The sequence below is a fragment of the Aythya fuligula genome, chromosome 1 (genome assembly GCF_009819795.1).
Source record: "Aythya fuligula isolate bAytFul2 chromosome 1, bAytFul2.pri, whole genome shotgun sequence".
Taxonomy (NCBI): domain Eukaryota; kingdom Metazoa; phylum Chordata; class Aves; order Anseriformes; family Anatidae; genus Aythya; species Aythya fuligula.
This window is the reverse complement of record NC_045559.1, coordinates 184,349,067-184,369,380: the sequence shown is the minus strand read 5'-3', so window position 1 is coordinate 184,369,380 and position 20,314 is coordinate 184,349,067. Positions and strand designations below refer to the sequence as shown.

General features: G+C 36.7%; 1 protein-coding gene across 1 annotated transcript in view; it reads left to right on the top strand.

The window, feature by feature from the left end:
- The window catches only part of B3GLCT (beta 3-glucosyltransferase), a 60,447-nt gene that overhangs the window by 17,064 nt on the left and 23,069 nt on the right, over window positions 1-20,314 (top strand). Inside the window, exons 4-6 of the mRNA XM_032202575.1 lie at window positions 926-1,035; window positions 13,124-13,200; window positions 16,426-16,537. Coding sequence (XP_032058466.1) covers window positions 926-1,035; window positions 13,124-13,200; window positions 16,426-16,537 — 299 coding nt within the window. The remainder of the gene's footprint in view (window positions 1-925; window positions 1,036-13,123; window positions 13,201-16,425; window positions 16,538-20,314) is intronic.

The window sequence follows — 20,314 nt, the reverse complement described above, 5'->3', positions numbered from 1 at the left end:
AATTGGTTAGTTGTTGACTTTGACTTCTAAGCTATTACATCCTGACTTCCCTCACCTGCAAACTTTCTGTCAAACTTGTAAGAATTTTTGAAGGGGTACCTGTTCTCTCCTCTTCCTTTTACCTTCCTATCCTCTGCTGTGTATGAACTGGGTCAAATGCATGTTTTCCTCAAAATAATTCCTTCACACTTTCAAAGCTATCTACTATCGTCAAGAAAACTTGATCTGTAATCTACAGTTTCCCCATGGTATCATCTTAATCATCTACTTGTACTTTTCAATAAGCACTTTTTTTTTCTGTCCATAAGTGCCATTAAGTGGCAAAGCCACTTAATTACTTTCTTTCAAATTTCTCAGTCTCCTTTCCCACTGAAAATTCTTAGTTGTGATGGCTTTGAACACTGTGAAGAAACACATGAGGTATTGATACTGCCCTATCATATAAAAGTAATACCTCAATGTTCTCATGTGTGTCTCACTCCATCTAATATTTGCTTCCAGCTAAGGTCTTAAGTTCTTTATTGAGGAATCCTCTTTTCCAATTTATGTTCATCCACTGGCTAGTGAGGTGGGTGCTGGTCTCTGACTGTAATGTTTAACTCGGTTGTAACTGGGAGTGCAGGGCTAAGGGAGGAAAAGCAATTTCCTCAATGTGGCAACTCCTTCTGTATGCATAATTTTATTTGTTGCTGCAGATCTCATCCCCAAGACATGGTTTTTGTATGTTAATCCTTAAAAGGATTGTCTTGGATTTATTTTTGTGTGAAATTACACCTTGTTACTATTTTCCTGAAATGTTTGTATAACTAAAGAAATAGCTTGCTGTGTAATAATTGGCACCCACAACTGGGTTCTCAGCTGCTTGGGAACAGTTGAAAATAATCTCTTTTGTCTTTTAAATCTGTTTATTTTTTTTGGTTCACAGAATTAAAAGAAATTGTATTTGTCATCCAGAGCCAAAGTAATTCATTTCATTCCAAGAGAGCAGAAGATCTAAAAAGAGATATTTTGAAACAGGCTGCAGATCTTGGGAAGGTAAGTTAAGATAATACAGATTGTGCCTTATCTATGTTTTTCCTGCATTTTATTAAAAAATAGTTTTCTATTTATACCCTTTTTCTGTTCCATTGTATTGCCTTTGTTAATTGTCTTCCGTGTGCGTATAAGAAAATTGTTTCAATGGTTATTCACTAATTGTTCACCACAATTTATCACCAAATGATTTTAATTTGAACTTCCTGGAAGGCATTCAATATAGAAGTGATAAAAAGCAAAAACTGAAGAGTAGTTTTGCCATGCTACTGGCAAACTGTTAACTGTGTTTTTTTTTTTTTTTTTTTTTTTTTTTCTAATTAAAAAATAAAAAGGTGCTTTCTTTATGAGGTAAACAACATAATCACTCTAGTAATACTTAGGATAATTTTTAGGTCAGTACATTGTTTTATTAGTGTGGATGAAAATGCAAATGCTGTAATGTAGATTTTGGTCAGAATTTCATTGCACAACTGTAGCATCCTGTTTGGCTCTGATTTTAACATAACTCTGATAAGAAATTTTACTTGTAAATCTTTAGCCTGAAGAGAAGAGTTTGTTAGATTTTTTTTTTTTTTTAAGAGCCTTGCATTGAAGGTTAAGATGTATATAAACAAGGCTTTATTTTCTCTGTCTTTAATAAAAATTAAAAATAAAAAAAAAAAAAAAGAAAAAGTAGGAGAGGGTTGCATATGATACAGCCTGCTGTGAGGTTACTGGACCTACTTTTCAGATCCAGGATCTTTGGTGTAAAGGAAAAATAAGTTTGATTTAAATTGTGTCTGGTGTATCTTGGCCCTGAACTGGAGTGCCTAAATTATGTTCTTGGTTGCTTTAGACTTCGTTTATGCAAGCTTATCAAAACTATTGCAATTAAATTCATTCTAAATGTACTTTTTAATCCCTTAATGAAATCAGTCATGTGAACAGCCTTTGCTCTGCAGAGTCCTCTTAGGGGTTGAAGCAAGTGTGCAGAGGGGATTATGACTTTAATTGTTAAAAATAAGGATTTCAGGTGAATTCTCTTAATTGGTAGTGCAGAATATGAATGATTAAAAGATCAATAAGTGGAAATGTAAATAGTTTCTGTGAGGCAGGAGCGTAAGCACATTTTATGTGAGAGAGGTAAAATCAAGTTATACCTGTGAGTCCCTCAGCCTTTAGCAAACTGAATTGGTTTTAGGAAAAATTATTTTGTTGTTAAGGAGATTCCTTTGTGGGGATGCTGAAACAGTAATGCTCTTCCAACGGTAAGTGCTACCTGTTAAACAGCATTTATGGAATTTTAGAGAAGCAGTGATGAAACTATATCACAGCAAAAATTTCATACCTGAAATCTGGGAAAAGGGGAAAGCCATTAATGTACAGGAAAAAATGAGTATAGCTGGCATGTACTTGGGGTGTGCTGCCTGCTTTTTGTAAACTCTCAGTTCCACTGTAGGCCATGGAAAGGCATAACCAAATAGTACTAATTATGGAGAAGAGACAGAAGGTCACCAGAACACTGCCCATCAGCATTTGAAGTTTGCATTTTTCATTAATAAGAGTATATATGAAATTGTTACTTGCAGGTATAGGAAGCTAAATCCTTATATTTTAAAGAACAATGGCAGTTTAAAAACAAAAGACTAGATCATCTGTATCCAGGTTCACTTGCCTGTTTCACAGTACCAAGCAGTAGATATTTAGTCCCTAAGAATTCATGGGTTATTTTCACTATTTTAAAATGAGAAGTAGAAACAAATTGGTTGATATATTTATTTTTTAATGGCACTAGCGTATCTGCATTGCTTTAAAATGGATTATATCACTCACATTCATATTTACATCTTTACAAGTAATTTGTCCATTTCTTTCATTTTGCATTTAAAAAAAGTGAATTTAATCTATAACTGTGGTCACCAGTAGATGTCAGTATTGTTTTCATTCCTTAAAGCGTAATTAATCAATATTTATTAAATATTAACCAAAACTCTTGAGATACATTAAACAAGGTCTAGAACATAATGATGAAAGTTTAAGATTTTCACCAATTTTATTAATTTTCTGAGTTTTCTATTCTAAGAAGCTCTGTAAACCAGACCTTCCTAAGGGGGAAAAAAAAAAAAAAAAAAAAGAAACAAGTTGCTAGTTTATGATATTGTAATATTTGAGACTGTTCTTTCCATCTTCTTTAAAAATTTAGCAACAATATTACTTTTTTTGGTTATTACATTTAAGACTAAAACACAGATAAAATACTGTCACTAAAAATGATGGATTTTGTCTGAAATGCTGTTTTTGATGCAGTTAATGCTATTTAATTGCCTGTGATCATGATACTGTTTTGAAGACAAAGGACTGCTGCATATTTCTTTATGAAAACTAGTAAAATAGTTTAAATACTTTTTTTTCCTTTCCTTGAAGTTTCTTGTATTGAACACCCTCAAACAATTTATCATATTCAGAAAGCTTTTATTTATTTTCTGAAAAGCTTAGAGATCAAATGGTATCCTGTATATATTAACCAGAAGAAATAGAGCAAATTGGGAAATGAGTAATATTCACTGCATTCTTGTTTAAGAACCAAGAATGTAAGAGGAAGATTTTAAGACTGATACCAGGTACTATTGGAGAACAAAAATGAGTATCACATACTTTCATATGAATAACAGATGATGTGACATATGAACTCCATTACACAGAAGTGTTCTAGCTCTAGTTTGCAGTACTTTTACCATTAGGCTTACTTATTTTTGAGTGAAATCATGTAATTTGTACCATCTCATAGAAATGAAGTATCACAGATTTAAACTAGTCCTGCATATAAAGGGAAACGCTGTTTCTGAGGTCAGGGACTACTACTGTAGTGATTATTAAGTTCAGTTTAAATGAAACAAGGACATTCATAAATATGGAAACGTACACAGAAAATACCCATACTGCTTGAGTAAATGCTTGCTTCGCTTAATGTTTTTATTGAGTTTTCATAATAATGTTTCTTTGTCAATCTGTGACTTTCCAGTTCAGGGTTTTGAAGTGTTTGGGCGAAAGTAAAAACAGGTGACAAATGTTAGAAGCATCCTGTAGTTGTGTTCTTTCTTATTTAAAAAAAAAAATAAAAAAAAAAAATTGCAAAATGCATTTGTCCAGAAGTGAAGAAGGAATAAAGCTGATCAGAAACCCAGCTGGCTGTTGGTTTGTGCCGCAGAAGTTCAGTCTGTTACCTGACAGGTTCATGCTTACAGAAGGCTGTGGTTTTTTGCCTCCAACACCCAGTGACCATAACTTTGTGTCCTTGCTGCTTTGTGTCCTCTGTAACCTGGAAAAGCCTCTTGGCGCGTGTCTCAGCTTTGTTTTGTTATGCCATCAGAGTCATGGCCTCGGTATCTATTGTTCGTGTGCCAATTGCTGTTGAGTGTGGCATTATGTGCTTTAAAAATCTGCTACTTTTAATTACCTAGGCTGTACTGGCAGCACCATTGCACTGCTTCAACAAAATGACAGATTTCCTTGCTAAAGCGTTGAGAGGAAGCAAGTCTAAAGAGCTCACTTGAATTTTAATGTATACATTCACCATATTCCTGTCTGAAATGATCTCCAAATTGTTCTTGCTCGTGTTTTGACCATCTGTGAAAGACTACTTTGGGGGGATTTCTAGAGTATATTTTCTTTGCTTTTTAATTTTCCTGTGGGACATGCATTCCTTGTCTGGGTGAATTAATGTTTTCTAAAGTTTTTCCTAGCTCAACTTCCACGTCTGCTTTCAGATTCTTTGGAGGATTCTAGGTGAAGTTCTGTTGTCTAAATGCTTCATTAAATATTTTTCTGTTATTGTTGGATACTATTCCCACTGTGAGTTCTGGTGCCCATATCTCACCTGAAAGAAATTTCTAAATACTGTATCAGGCTGAGGTGGAAATAACTCTGAAAAACGCATCTATGTTTTCCTTGGGCTGTAGTCATAGTTTCTCTATTTTGTTCCTTATTAAATGTATTCCACAAAGGAACAGGGATACTTTTCCAACAAACTCTGTAGCTGGATTTCTCCAGGGATTCTGAGTATTGGAGTAGGTCTGAACAGTTCTGTGTTTTACCGTGACTGTAAAGCCTACGTGCATGTTAATGAAGCTTTGCTTATAAAATTTGGTGGAAGAACTTCTTCACTGCGACTGATTTGTTTAATCTGTATATTTAGAAGAGTATATTTAGCAGAGCTATTCATAGGCTTAATTTGCTGGAGGCCTTTTAAAATTAATACCATCAGTGCAGCCCCATCCATAATGGATCTGAGGCTTCAACTCACAGATTTCTTCCTCAAATTTTGGATTCTAGAACAGCTTCCCACACCATGGAAGCCGATTCCACCTGTGACTGGTCAGGTGTTTCACTTCTTGATCTTGCAGTTTTAACAAAGCTTAATGAATTATTTAAGTAAAGCGTTGGGCTGCATTCAGTCTTGCCAATCAATCTCCATGTGTAGAATGATTCAACTTTATGATCCTCCCCTTTTTTTGTTGTTGTTAGAACAGAGCTGGTTTACACATCACTATTTTATTTCCCAGTGTTATTAGATCAAATGACATTTTTTTGTTACCATGTTAGTGTACAGGTCTGCTTCCTTCCTACAAACAGCTTTCTTTTCAGCTGCAAGGATTTATTCAGGCCAAATAAATTCTGCAGTCTCACAAATTGTTTCTGTCACCTTTAGTTCTTAAAATGTTTATCCCTTAAGATGTCAGTTTATCTTGCCTGTTGGTGGACAGTTTTTATTGACTTCATTTATGAAGAACGAGGCTCTCCAGTGCTCCTTCTACATTAGCTTTCCATTGCTTTCCCCTCTAGGTAAAACGAAGCTCAGGTGGCAGTCTATACTGAAACTCATTGTGAAGATGAGTATCACAGATGTTATATTCCACTCTGGTTGGCCTGATTCTTGCTTGTCTCTGGCTGATCAGTGGGGCTCTTTCCACAGCAAAATGATGCACGTGGCACATGCCTGGCAATGATTGTGTGAAGGTATCTTGCTGAGACGACACAGCCTGAGCTTCTGTGGTGAGGGCAGAGATGCTTATGGGTACATGGAGCATCTGACACTCTTAATTCTTCCAGAATTCAAGTCCCTCAAAGGGGAATAAAAAATTGGAGTAATGATATTGCAGCAGAAGGGAGGAAGGAAGAAGTTACAGCCTTTTATCAGTGGCCTCCTCGAATCTCTGAGTCTCCTTGGAGGTGACCAAATCATGTCAGAGCAAAATGTATCCATGAAATTGGCCAGTTTAAGTGATTTAAGCACTGCCTCTCAGGCTCTTCTACGATAATCTCTACATAAATCATGAAATTTGAATGAAACAATTTTGCCAAGGTATATCTTTCTTTGTGAAGAGCGAATAAGAGTGATCTAGAGGCTTCATTACAGGCAGAGAAGAACGGAAGTAAACTGCCCCCCATTTCTATGTACGTGTGGGTTTTGCAAACTAGCTGACATTAGGACGGACTACATAGGTTTTGAAAGGTCAATTTTCTAATAAAAAAAATGAGCAACAACCTCCCCCTCCTCAAAAAACAAAACAACAAAAAAAAAAATAATTTGTTTGCAATGTCTTTATGCATTAGATTTGGATGAGAAAAGATTTATTGTGGCTGATCATGTTAGATTTTTTTTTTTGCTTGAAAGCAAAATCTATCATCAACAGACTTCCTAAATTGAGAATTTTATCCAGATCAGTTGGTAATATAATTATTATGGTTCATCACTAATACTTGCGTTCATGAATAATATCTGTGTACTATATGTCATGTCTGTCTTCTATATGATCAATTTTATATGGGATTCTTGCAAACTGTGAGCTGTGCAGACAGTAGTTAAGACTGGTTTTTATCCAGACAAGTGATGAGCAAGCAACTGGTGCTTCAGTGCAATTTATTGTCATTCTAGGCTACTGTCACATTACATACATGTCTGGTAGCATTTATTGTAATAAACACTTAAGTTGCTTCTGGATTTTTCCACATTTTTTGTCTTGTTACAAAATAATCTTCCTTTGGGATGTTGATGATAATTATCTGTCAGAAGAACAGAACAGGGAAGATGTTGGATAATTCTAGGGAAGGAAAAGGAAATGCAGAATAAACTGGTGAGATCTGTTTTATCTTTATTAAGTGTCTTCCTCAAAAGCTACACTTTATAATTGGCAAGTTCAAATGCTTGTCTTAGTTTCCAGAATTCTGACTGCTGCTCAAGTTGGACTGATTTAAAATTCATAGAATTGTATTATTAAATCCCAGTTTAAATCCCTGAAACTATAGTAAATGTCCTATAGTAGCTTATTTAGGCTATTTCTACATAAACAAGTAGCGTGTTGCAATAGGAACAAATAGACAGCCCAGTGCAGTTGTTGCAGAGGAGCTAGCACCCATGTTACACCATGTTTCGAGGAGGTTTACACTGGACTAGTTCTGACTTGTTTCTGAGAACTGGAGATCTGTTTGCAGATGCAGCACATCTTTTGGTTTAGTTTCATCCCAAAGGAATATAATTTGTGCACTCTGTGGTGCAAGAAGATGCAGTGAGTAGAAAAAAATGCACAAAAATGCATGCTGGGCTAGCCTAGTCTGAATAGATAGAGCCGGGTTAGTAGGAACTAGTTTGGGTCTAGGTCTCAATCTTCTCATTAGGTTTGAACTTCAATTAGTAAATATCTCTCTTTTTTGGTAAGTATTAACAATTATGGTAATCATTTTGAAGTGGGGCAAGACCTCTGAATGCTGTTCACATCGCAGTAATTATAAGAATGGAGTTAATTAGCTTTTTATGTCGGTCAGTTCAGAAAGTCAGGAGTTGCTAACTCTGTTAGCAAGCACTAATTGAAGACTCCGGACTTCATTTTGGTCTTTGAAACATGTAGCCGGTCTAGATTAAAAAGAGATTGAGTTAGAACTATTTTATATTTTTAGACACTTTTGGAGGGGGTGGGGTGTAATTAATTTGTTGATGAACATATATTTTGAATTGTTTTTTTTTTTCATTTTAGTGGTTTTTTGAGTCTTTTCATGTCCTCATCATCTGAATGATAATCTGTGCACATTTTCACCTAGAAGATTGGAGGCAAGTGTATCAATGTAAACACATTTTCTTCTCCTAGCAGTGGAAAACAGGCACACTTAAAAATTCTGAGTTGAATGCCTGTTTCTCAGTTTGCTGCAGGAGACCTGATTGTACCAGTATTTGAGGAAAAACCTGTGGAGCCATGAACATAATGCAAACCAAATGAACGCTGATGACTGCTGAAACAAATAATTCTTTTTGGATAACAAGAACCTTACCAGATATTTTTTTTACTGATTTTCTAATTGTGGGAACTCTAGGCAGCGCGTTAGCAATTGACAGCACTGTAATAAGCATGCTGAAATTTACTCCAGCTATTGTTGAGGAGCAGCCTGGTAAAATCCAAAAATCCATGGCTACCAGCATCTTAGCCACATGAAAAAGTGAGAGCAATGATAATTGTTGGGGTTTGAAACAATATATCGTTGCAGAAAGCTTTATTTTCATGATGAAACAGTTGTAAAATCAATCCTTATGCAATAAACTAACTGCCTAAAACGGGCTTTCAAATACAAATACTTACTGCAGCTATTTTGTCAGGCGTTGAGTTGTTGGATCTGGCGTGTGGGCACTCAGCAGTCAGTGCTTTGGGTATGCATTCGTGTATGCTTCGCAGGGTTGTGTGCTGAGGATTTTCAATATAATGTACAGTAGGAAAATTAATTAAAATTCTTCTTCTTCTACAACTATTCCTTCTTTTTTGCCTCTTACTTCAAGTTATAGTCACAGACACTTCAAATCACTTTCTTAAGTTGCAGTTATTGCCTCGGTGTGACTGGGTAAATGCTTCCATCATTCCTTAATGTAAGATCAGCTGAAGCCAGATGTATACACGGCATCTTTCTCTTGATTTATGGAGGCAGTGTACTGCTGTGGCCTTTCCCTGAACCCTTTGAAACTGCACATAATATTTTCAGGAAAGTTGGTACATTTTCAAAATGATAACTAGGCATCTGAGAGTAGAACAGAGAGACGAGGATGACTTGTAATATTTGGATTCAAGAGCCAGAGTTTATGATTCCAGTTCTGCTGCTGATTTACTGTGAAACTGAGCATATCACCAGCATCCTTGTACTTCAACTGCTAGAAGTAATACTAAATGTTTTTAAAGATGCATTTTCCATTTATTTACATTTTTATATCATACAGAATTTTAAAGATAAGAGGCTGTGTCAATGTTTATGAATTGGTTTAAAGATGTGGATCTAACTCCTTTAGTCACACATTGCGTAGGGGTTATTTTGTGTGCAGAATTCACAGCTGTAGCGTGTGGCAGGTATTGCTGCGCTCGGCGTGCTGATACAGCAGGTGACACTTGGAGCTAAAGTGGTTTACGCTTTATTTCAGGCCACAAGAGATTCCATTTTCTGCTTTTTGCCTTTTTAAAGCCAGCTCGATTGTGAAAGTGGAGAGGATGGTTTCTTGGTCATTAAAAGTGATTACATTATCTTATTTAGATTACACGTGGTGTAAGTGAAATTTCACAGAATCACAGAATCACAGAATTTTCTAGGTTGGAAGAGACCTCAAGGTCATCGAGTCCAACCTCCAACCTAACGCTAACAGCCCTCCACTAAACCATATCCCTAAGCTCTACATCTAAACGTCTTTTGAAGACTTCCAAGGATGGTGACTCCACCACTTCCCTGGGCAGCCTGTTCCAATGCCTCACAACCCTTTCAGTGAAGAAGTTAAAGTGTTAATCTCTGTGAAGGCATACGGGCTCTGTAATTGTGGAAGCATGATACTTTCAAGGTAAAGAAAATTAGTGAATACAGCACAGGGTATAGATGTTGTAAGGACTTGAGCATTTGGAGGAGAGTTTTTGAGATGCACAGAAGCCGTATCTGACTTACTGTAAGCTTATCACTACTTTGGTTATCTAGCCATCCTCTATAAGCCAGTCTGTGTATGCCCTTTTGCTTCCCAAAGCTGCTGTTGCTTACCTTTTGCCCTTTTTCTATATTTGTACCAAAGGAGAATAAGTAAAATGAATAGATTGAGTGAAAACGCATAAAATAAGAAAGGAAAAGCAACAAAGGTCATCCTGGTTAGTAGTTTTTATTTATTTTTTATTGGGGGGGGGGGGAGAGGAGGAGGCTATTCTATCTGTACAGTTCTTTTAAGCATTTCACTTGCTAAATCAGAGTTGATGCATTGTTAGAGATGAGTTGAAAGAGTGATATACGCCAGAGGTGTATTTTCGTGTTTTAGAGGGACTTGTGTAGGGACAGAAAGAGAGCAGGCTTATGAAAATGTCAGAGAGAAAGGACACCTTTTCAAAGTATCAGATTGGCTCAAGAAAGAGCACCATTTCTGTATCGTTACCCCTTTGATCTGCATAAAGGAAAGAGTTCTTTCTGTTAAAGTGGAGATACCAGAGTAAGTGGTAGAGCTTCCTAAATCACATAATTTCATACCTTTTGCATGGAAAATGTAACTTAAAAGAGTACAACTTCAGCCTTTAATGTAATATAGACACTGAATATGTTGATATTAACTGTCTGTATCTCAGTCTGACTCCACATGAAATAAAATCCGTGGCCATATGCAAATCGTAGCACAACTGTAGGGTTTGTATGCATGTAAAATCAGCTGTTCATGTAAAGACAGAGGTTTGTCCTTTTACCTTCTTATCTGCAATCCCCAAAGAGAGCATTTTTATTGTTTCTCCATAAAGTGTATTTAGATCGTTGTGAAACACCAGATGTTGATCATACTCTTACTAAGATCTGCCCCATCCAGTAAAAAGCTCTGGACTTTGTGGGTTTGCAATAAATCGAAACTGCAGCTAGAAGCATTTTGATAGATTGGTTTGAACTAGAGCCATAAATCAGAACAGCTCATGTTTTAGATGCAGCTAAATATCCTGGTCCAAATTAAGGTTTTGGCATAGTTCATTTTCAATCTGTGTCATTCACAAGAACATAATAATAATAAAAAAGAAGTAGGTAGTTATATTTGATAGAGTTAATGCAATCCTGAAAGACACAGTTTATTCTCTAGAGCGATAGAGATGTTTTCTTTAGTGTATGGAACTTGGGGGTTTTATGTATGCCAAGTTGCCATGGCTTAACTGCCCTTAAAAAGGTTTTAATGTAAACCTGACATAGCAACAAGTGTAAACTTTATCGTACAGCGTTACTTAGAGAATAAAATATTTTTGTGTTTTGATGTGAATTTTATGCCAATGACATCAGCTTACGTTCATGGGAAGCATTCATCAAGCCAGAAATGACTGGCATGTGCGTGGTGTAAGTGGAAAGGAATTAAACCCGTGGGAGATGAAGGCACTTCGTGGTGGGAGCTGCAGACTTTGCTAGCCCAGCCGAGGCTGCAGTCCTGTGTCTCTACGAGCAGCCAGTAGTGAGGCCAAGCATGCATTCCCAAAAGGTACGTGCACACTTCCACGCAGTATTTTCTCAGCTGTGGATCAGCACAGACACAAACCACAGCACTGCTTGCACACACACACACGCTATGAATCCTGTGTAGATCCTCCCAGAAGCTTTGGATGCTCGGGCTATCCAGTAGTTGACCCCTACCCTCCCCAACCTCCCTGCCACCCACTTGCACGGGGGTCTTTCCAGGAGCTGGTGCAGACTGGCAGCCCTACCAGTAGCTGACGCCTGCTCCCAAGAGGTTCTCCAGTAGCTGGGACCTCCTGGTCCCTCCAGTAACCAGCTGTCAGGCTCCTTGGTCTCTCCAGTGTGTGCCCCAGTTCACGGCTGCTTTAGTACTCGTCTCCCAGGCCTCTCCTCCTTCTCTTGTCTCCTCCTAGCCCAGCTTTTGATGCTCATGGCACTGACACACACCTCACTCTGCCCAGTTCCTACACGGACATGTGGACCCATCTGACTTGTGGTTTCTCCTCCCTTGTCACTCTTGCTCTGTGCTTCTTTGTGTTTATGGAGACGAGTCTTTAACCACATTACCGAACAGTTCGCGTAATGGAAAGCTGGGACCATGTGCCTGCAAGTAGTAAGTCACTCGTATTGAAATGCATTTACCCCACCAGCTCTTTGTTAGGTGAATTTTTGCAATGGAATATGCTTGGCTGCTGGCAAAGTTTAGACAAACCGTTTGGGAGGTTAGGCTTGTCTGCTAGGAAGATATTTGTGTCACTACTGCTGCAATAGTCCAACAGGGAGGTTTTGGTCATTTGTGAAGCTGTTGTGACCCTCGTGGTGCTGCAGTAGAGAATTGTACTTGTGAATGAACAGCTAGTAAATCAATGGAGTAAGGTACTGCCTATATAGCATGCATTATATATTTCCCACCTTTTACATGTATGAACTACTGAGTAAATTTCCCTATTTGGTTTATCGATGGGCGATCTTTAAAGGATGTTTTCTTGGGAACTTTCTCCAGACTTTTCTGCTAAACGTCTTGATATGCCACACCAAAGAGTTTTCAAGTAACAAAAGAACAAAAAAATTATAGGAAGATTTTGGTTTGTAGGATGCTTTTTTACTTTTTCAGTACAAAAAAAAATGTTAAACCTTCATCTTGATTTTTGTTTAAACCTGTGAGTTTCTGTCATGGTGTTACTGTGATCATTTAAAGCTGAATTTAGCAAATAAAAAATCTTGTAAACTCTGTAATGAGACTGTCAATGGGAGCCTTTGTAAAATAGCCTACGTTATTTATGTCTTTCTTTGCAGTATGAGATTTTTACGGTAAGATAAATGAAAATGATATGTTGCTTCATTGATTACATGGGATTTCTGAAAAATATTTATCTCAAAGTATATTAGCTTTATATGTAATACAGAATTAAGAAATCATGAGTTGTAAGAGGCACTTTCTCTAAATTGTAGGTCACCTTACTTCATACCGTTTTAAATCATCTGTTCTGCAGGGCTGCATACCAGTAAAAGCAATGAAGAACCAAGTAGTTATTGCAGATTTTTTTTTTTTTTTTTTTTTTAAGATTAGCTGGTGTATAGGGAAAAAAAGGTTTATTATTTGTGTTTAACAAGAGTGTATTTATTTTTCTTAAAGGAATTACCTATAGTCCTGCTTATTCATGAGATCGACAGGCATGAAGGTGCATGGACCATATTGCCATTAATGAGAGAGTAAGTGTAATAAATGCTGGTTATTTTCAGGTTAATATATAAAATTTTCAGGTTAATTAATACTTAAAGAATATAGCTATGAATTACTCAGACTTAATTTTTCACAGAAGCAACAGTTTTTGGATCAGAGTTGTTACCTTATGTTTTTACTTTCTTGCTCTTTTTTTTTTTTTTTTTAGCTTTCTAAAGCAGTTCTCAGTTAAATTTCATTAAATCAGAGAAGGACGTTCTAAATTTAAGAACAATTATAGAAGTGATAATATAACATAAGCGAACAACTACCTGCCTCATAAAGTTAGGACTTTGAGGTCCACTCAAAAGGGACTTAAAATTTTTTAGAAAAGGAAACTAGTCTAAAGAAATACCATTTTAAAATGTGTATTTTTCCATTTGCTCACAGTGTAAAGTGTAAGGTATTTCAGAATCTTTGACTTTTCAGATTACTTGGCTGAATGAAGAGGATAAATCATTTAAAAAAAAAAAAAAAAAAAGTAATAATATCTGTATTGGGTTTCTATCTTCCATTGCTCACAGTGTTCCTAAGAGGCGGTGCTCCTCCACAGAGGAAAGGTATAGGTTTTGACATCTTTTTAGAAGTTTTTATGGCCAATTTTCATCTTACCATGGTCAGAGGACACAGGGAATTTCAAATATCTTTTCATTTTAGCTTATGCAGATTGCTCTGAGGAAGACTTCGCAGCATTTACATGGTAGTATGTTACAAATTGTTAGAAAGCAACAATTCCTGTTTGAGAAAGACCTGAAGCTGAAGGCTGTCTTTTGCCTCAGAATTGCTTTTGAAATTGATGCCAGAGGCTCTGCAGCCTCTTGAGGTTTGGTTTAGCTAATGGCACATCAGAAGAGCAATAATGTTACTAGAGGTACTCAAAAAGATATTTCTTGGTTTGGTTTTGGGGTTTTGCATCGGACTGATTACAGAACAGGATTTTCATACTGTTTTCTTTCCTGTTTTCCATTGCTTTCTGTATGAGCAGAAACATGAAAATGGTGCATATGTAGTGGTTATCTTTTAAGATGCACGTGAAAAAGATGCACAAGGAGAACTGAAGTAAATTGAAAAACAGGAAGATGATGTTCCAGCTATGTCAACTTTGTTTTTCCTTCTTTGCTCACCTTTCAGTGACCTAATGGCTTCTCTTCTGAATTATTTATGTCTCAATGACAAGGCTTTCAGATACAGCTCTTACAAGGTAGCAAAACTCAGATGAAAAAATACAGATACTCATTTGTCTGATAGAAGAGATTTTTTAAGGAATCAAAAAAGAAAAATCACTTTTCAGATTTTTATCTTGAAGAGAATTCTGGAATATCAAGTTCCTTGTGCTTGTTTCTTTTATCATTTTTGGCAGAATAAATGCTTACAGTAATTTAGAAGTAAGTTCATGCTGTGGGGCTTGTACTAGTTAGGTGTTTTCAATGTAAAGAAGAGGAGGAAGAGAGAAAGATTCAAGGGATCATCCCGTTCTGCAGGAGCTGAATTGCTAGGAATTGTGATGTTAGATGCATTCTTACCTGAAAACTGCTTTCACAAGAATGGCTTCCCTCAATTTCATATTTGACAGTAATTTTAAGGAGGCATCTAAATGGTTAAAAAATTCTTACATTTTAGTTCTTGGGCAGAGGTTAATTAGGAAGATTTACTTTCTGAAGATGCAGTCATAACACATCCATTGACATGCAGCTTTCTGCTTGTTTTCTGCTTGTCCTTCACCCACCTGCTTTCATATAAATCCAGATGTCTCTCTCCTGAAGTTCTAGATGTTCACTAAAACACAAGAGAAAAGCCTTCAGCCTTCATAGGCACTGAATACTGTGCATATTTAAAAACATGAAGTTATGTGATACCCATCCAGATACTTATTCGGCAGGTTTTAGAAGGAACAACTAGGAAGTGTTGTCAACTAGGTTTTTCCTAGCTGATTGTATTTTGTTTGTTACCTGAATGACAGAAGTGCCTAGGTTTCGGTGTTGAGAAGACAACAAGTACATGATTTTACAAACTGAAAGGATGAATGAAGCATGAGTTCTTCTAGCTATTATACTTGAGCAAATCAAATATCAAAAGCAGAAAGCAGTGACTGATCAAATACCATTGCAAGACACAGAGGAAGCGTAGCTTTACAGGAATATGTGACTTATCCCAGAATATAAAAAATAAACTGGTTTAGTACCAGGCAACCATCTGGTGCTTCTAGCACATTATTTGAAGACCCGTAGATGCAGATGTCTCATGCTCTAGCAGAAATGTTTTTCAGACAATGTTGTTTGTTGTGTTTTTTTTTTTTTCTATTTGTTTTGTTTTCTAAAGAAAATAGTTCCCTAAAACATAAATAATCCTATCACCCTATTTTACTTATTTTTCCCGACTTACATTTCTGTTGTTTATTTTCATTGCTGATTTTATCAGTAAGCAGTGCTGCAGAGAAGAAGGCTGTGATGTCTACAGAAGCCAATTTCTTATCCCTCTCCTCAGATGATTTCTTTAATTGAACCAACATAAAAGCTGTGAGAAGGACAATTCAAGATTGATTATTTTTTTTAATCCCAGCATTACAATGTCATGAATTTTTAAGGCTTTTTTTTTTTTTTTTTTTTTTTTTGTTAAGTTGTGGAAAAATCATTTGGGAAGAGTGGAGAAGTTAAAGATGACAGCTTCATTAGGGAGTCAGGAAATCTGCATCAAGATTAGTGTTAGCTTTGAGGAAGGTGGCAAGTCCCTTCGGTCTGCATAGTTTAACCATATTGAAAGAGCTAATAAAGTTTTTAAGTTGGGGACAACGATGTGATCAGTGTCAAACAGCTGTCATAAAGCATCTCCTTAGGTAGTTCCAGGATCATTGCAATGTTAGGTGCCCAATAATGAGGCTCATTGGAAGAAAGTTGAGATACAGAGGGGATGGTAACTTAAACTGCTGCCTATAAGCTTGGAATTGATAGATGGCTACACCTGTAGGACGTGGACATTTTTGAGTGGGTGTTCTTCATGTTCCTTTCTTTCTAGCCTAATTAGTGCTATATAAGTAGATGGCAGCAGAGGCAATATATCCATTCACTGTTGTGCTCTGATTATGTAATTCTACGTTAATACTAAAAGCTTCTGTGTAAATTAATAATTAATTGCCAAGTACTCGTATTTGGGGAGGTTGAATCTATCCTTCTGTTTGTAAGCCAGTTTAGTAGTAAAATGATCATTTCTTTTGTTAGCTTCTCCATTGCCTATGGTAGGAATTCCTCGTGGATTTTCTTCTGTGAAGAAGATACAAGAATACAAGTTGTAAAGCTGCTAGAAACTCTTGGAAGATTTGATGCTTCTAAGGTGAAGTAAACATTTAGATATTTAATTGTATTTTTAATGTGCTCGAATAGGTTTTTAGACTAAATGGGGGAATCATTTTTTTTTAAGTACAGAAGTATAAACACAGAATTTTAGGATTCCACGTTATAGAAGCATTTCAGTTGTCAAGAATTCAATTTCATATCACTGCTTGTATGGCTTATAGCTCCAAGGATTGGAAAAGATATTTTCAAACAGTTTAAAATAGAGGAATAAGTTTTTGATGCTGAGGCTGAGAGTGTGCAAGGTATTTAACATGAACAACCATGAGAACATGTCTAGGTGTTGAATAACTGTTAAAATTGAGCAGAAAAGAAGTCCTTCTGTGGATATCCCAAAAATGATGTATGAGCAGTAAAAAGATGGATGCAGTCTGCTGTGTCTTCCCCTCCCCTTTTTCTTGTCTGTTCTCTACTCTGATTATCATCAGACAGAGTGACTGATACTAGTCAAACTGTCTCTGATCTAATATTTTAGGGTATTTTATTTGCATTCTCTTTCTGAACTGTCTTGGTGATAAGAGAGAAATAAAACCCTTACCCGCTGGAAAAGGAAGAACACCAGAAGACTTGTGGAACTAAAGAAAAAAGCAGTCACCAAGGAACACAGTTGAATTTGGCAGTGCAACTAATAAGAAATCTGCTAATATTTAGAGTTCAGAAAACTCAGCTCAGTGTTCAGAAAAACACCTCAGCTTGATGTCCTTCTTTAGCCTGCAGTAAAAAAAGCCAAAATCTCCTATGAGAAATATGCTTTGCCTCATTATTGTTACCTTGACTGAATATTGAACTCTGCTCCAGATCTCATTGTAGTGTATTTACTTCTGTTGCAGGCACGTGGCCTTGTTGCATTTTCACACAATTCTATTTGAAAATGATAACAATAATTACTTAAATATTGTACATTTTTTAAACACACTGTCTTCAAAACAGCCTATTGAATATTTCCAAGTCTTTGGAATATCCAATTGTTTCTGTTCTGAAACACTTCTACTTGATGTTTCCTGAACAGAAACATAACGTTTCTTCTAGATGCTGCTTACATACCAATTTTAAATCTCTCCTTTGCAGGTGTGTAAATCCTATTACGACGACAAATTATGTCCTGACCTGCTTTAAAATGAAAATAAAATGTTTTGCTTTTATAGAGTGATAGTCATCTTAGTGTAACAGTCCATAACCGATTCCTTATATCAAGTAGTAGTCCATCATTTACATAATTTAAGATGAGCTAGACCAGAATGAGCTCATTCATAATTCATTCTATCATGTCAGCAGACTGCATAATAAAAAGCTGATATACATTAATCATAATAAAAGGTCTACAAGGGGCATGTGAATAGCTGATGAATCTGCAGCTTTTCAATCTCAATATGTAGAGGTTAGTGACAGAGCTATAGGGAATGATGTGAATGCAATATGAGTGAAAACAGATGTGTTGAAGCACTATAGGAGACCATAGAGGAATGTTAAGAGAATGACCTGTGCAGTTAACCAAGGATATTACTGACTGCAGTAAAACTAATAAACAGTGAGGAATATCTGATTTACATAAAAATGACAAGGCCAGCACTCAGATGATGAGTTGTGTCTGAACATAAGGAAACACTGCTTTTTTTTAATGTGAGAATAACCAAGCCCTGGCACAGGCTGCCCAGAGAGGCTGTGGAGTCTCCTCCTTGGAGATCTTCAAAAGCTGCCTGGATGTGGTCCTGGACAGCCTGCTCTGAGTGTCCCTCAACCCCTCTGTGATACTATGATTTAATAATCAATTGATTCAATCTGTGCTTTCATAATGAGAGACAGCAAGGTTAAACCGAACTGTATGTGCCACTCCTCTTCCTATCATCCTAATAGGATGACTGATTGTGGCTCCAAAGACATGCAGAATGAGCAAACCAAGCTGGTGGGCAGCAGTGACTTAATAGCTCTTAATAACTATATGCAAAGTACTTTGTGAGTTCCTTAGTACATAACTGATGTCATCTTGTAAAACCAGCCTGCACAGAACAACTCCTCCTACATATCTGTGTAGTAAATAAGTGATTTACAAACAAACCAGCCTGCGGAGTATCAGCTGTAAACTGGAATGCCTTCACTGTGTTGATTTGTGGCTTAATAATGCCAGAAACAATATTCTGTGAAAGCCAGAGAAGGGTGTATGGATGGATTTAATTTTAGGTATTTTATAGAGAAATTGAAAAAAAATATTGCCATTAATGGATTGTTCTGATGTAAAAATGCATCTAAAATTAAGGTAATTAGGATAATAATATTGCTGTCATATGAAAATGTTAATATTTATTATTGTTTCTTATTATTATGTTTCTGAAACCGAATAGAGTACTTGTGTTTTAAATATTTTGAAATCTTGGAGGCCCTAAAAATGTTAAAAAACATTTGGCGGAAATGCTCCTAAAGACTGGCTTTGATATTTTTTTCAAGGCAGTCATCTCTGTGCTCAAAAATTAGTGTGTTTATCCGTTTTCTTTCATCTCCCAATATTTTGTTTGTTTTTAAATTGTTCCACTGAACACTATTGAATTGTTGCAATAAAGGAAGGAGAAAACAGGGTCTGTTATCATTGAAGATATAAGTTGAGGGCTGAGTAAGTAGATACCTGGCAGCAACTCCTGTGTAGTTGATTTAAAAAAAATAAAAAAAAAAAAAGAAAATGGTGGAAAAATTCTTCATCCTTATCTTTTCATGTAATGGATAGTGTCAGTTTAACTTTGGCTGTTTCCTCAACAGATTCCCGAACAGCACTCAGCCTCAGAAGGCACGTGGGGATTTTGGGAGCAAACAACTTTTCAGCCTTTGTTACCTGAAGAAGTAACTAGTCAACTACAAGCTTTGTTTGATTTAGTTTTACCGAGTTTAGCTGATCAAAGCAGAGGAGAAAAATAAGAATTCAGGGGGGAAAGCACTCAACACCTCACACACACGCATTCATATGCAAGGCAGGTTACACCTGCATCAGTCCCTTGTAGGATCGGGATTCTGGGCAGGAGTGGCATCCATTGAATTCAACTTGAGTTGCTTATATGGGTCCTAGCCATGAGCTGGCCACACCAAAGGATCCTTACAGAGGTGAGGCTCTCAAAGCAGGCAGCATCCCATCCCGTAGCTTTGACTCAGGTATGTGTGGGGAAACAAGTATCACCAGCAGCTCCTGCTGTCTGTCCCTTTATTGATTCTAGGCAGCCAGATGCTTGCCAGGCCGAATGTCCTGTGAGGCAGTCATGCTTTCATGGTCCTGCCATGCCTGGCCAGTTGATTTTGGCTGGAGGTGTGTCCTGTGCATGCAGAGCTCACTTTGCTGACTTTCCCTGCTTTGGCCAAATCTTACACATTGTAAGATTACACATTTTTCCTCATTTACTCTGGGCAGGTATAAAATTTAGCACAACCTATATAGCTACTTCTGCTTGGAGGTAGGAAGGTGGCTACTGAGGAGGATGCTCTTGGGGTCAGATGTTTTTTGGAGGTGGATGCTTTGATAGTACTTTTAGTTGAATATTTTTCCTTTTCTCTCAAATTTTGTGTAAATTATTTATTTACCTTATATCGAGTTTGCGAACTATTCTAACGTATGGCATTTTTCATTGTTGCTGACAGCTGCCCCTTTAAAGGAGGAGAAAAATGAAATATGCTGGGGAGTATGGAGAAGAAGTATCTTTAGTGAAAAAAAATTGCCTTAATTTGAATCCTTTTTAGTGATAAATTTTAAATTGTCAGGAAAAAGGAAAAGGACAGTCTG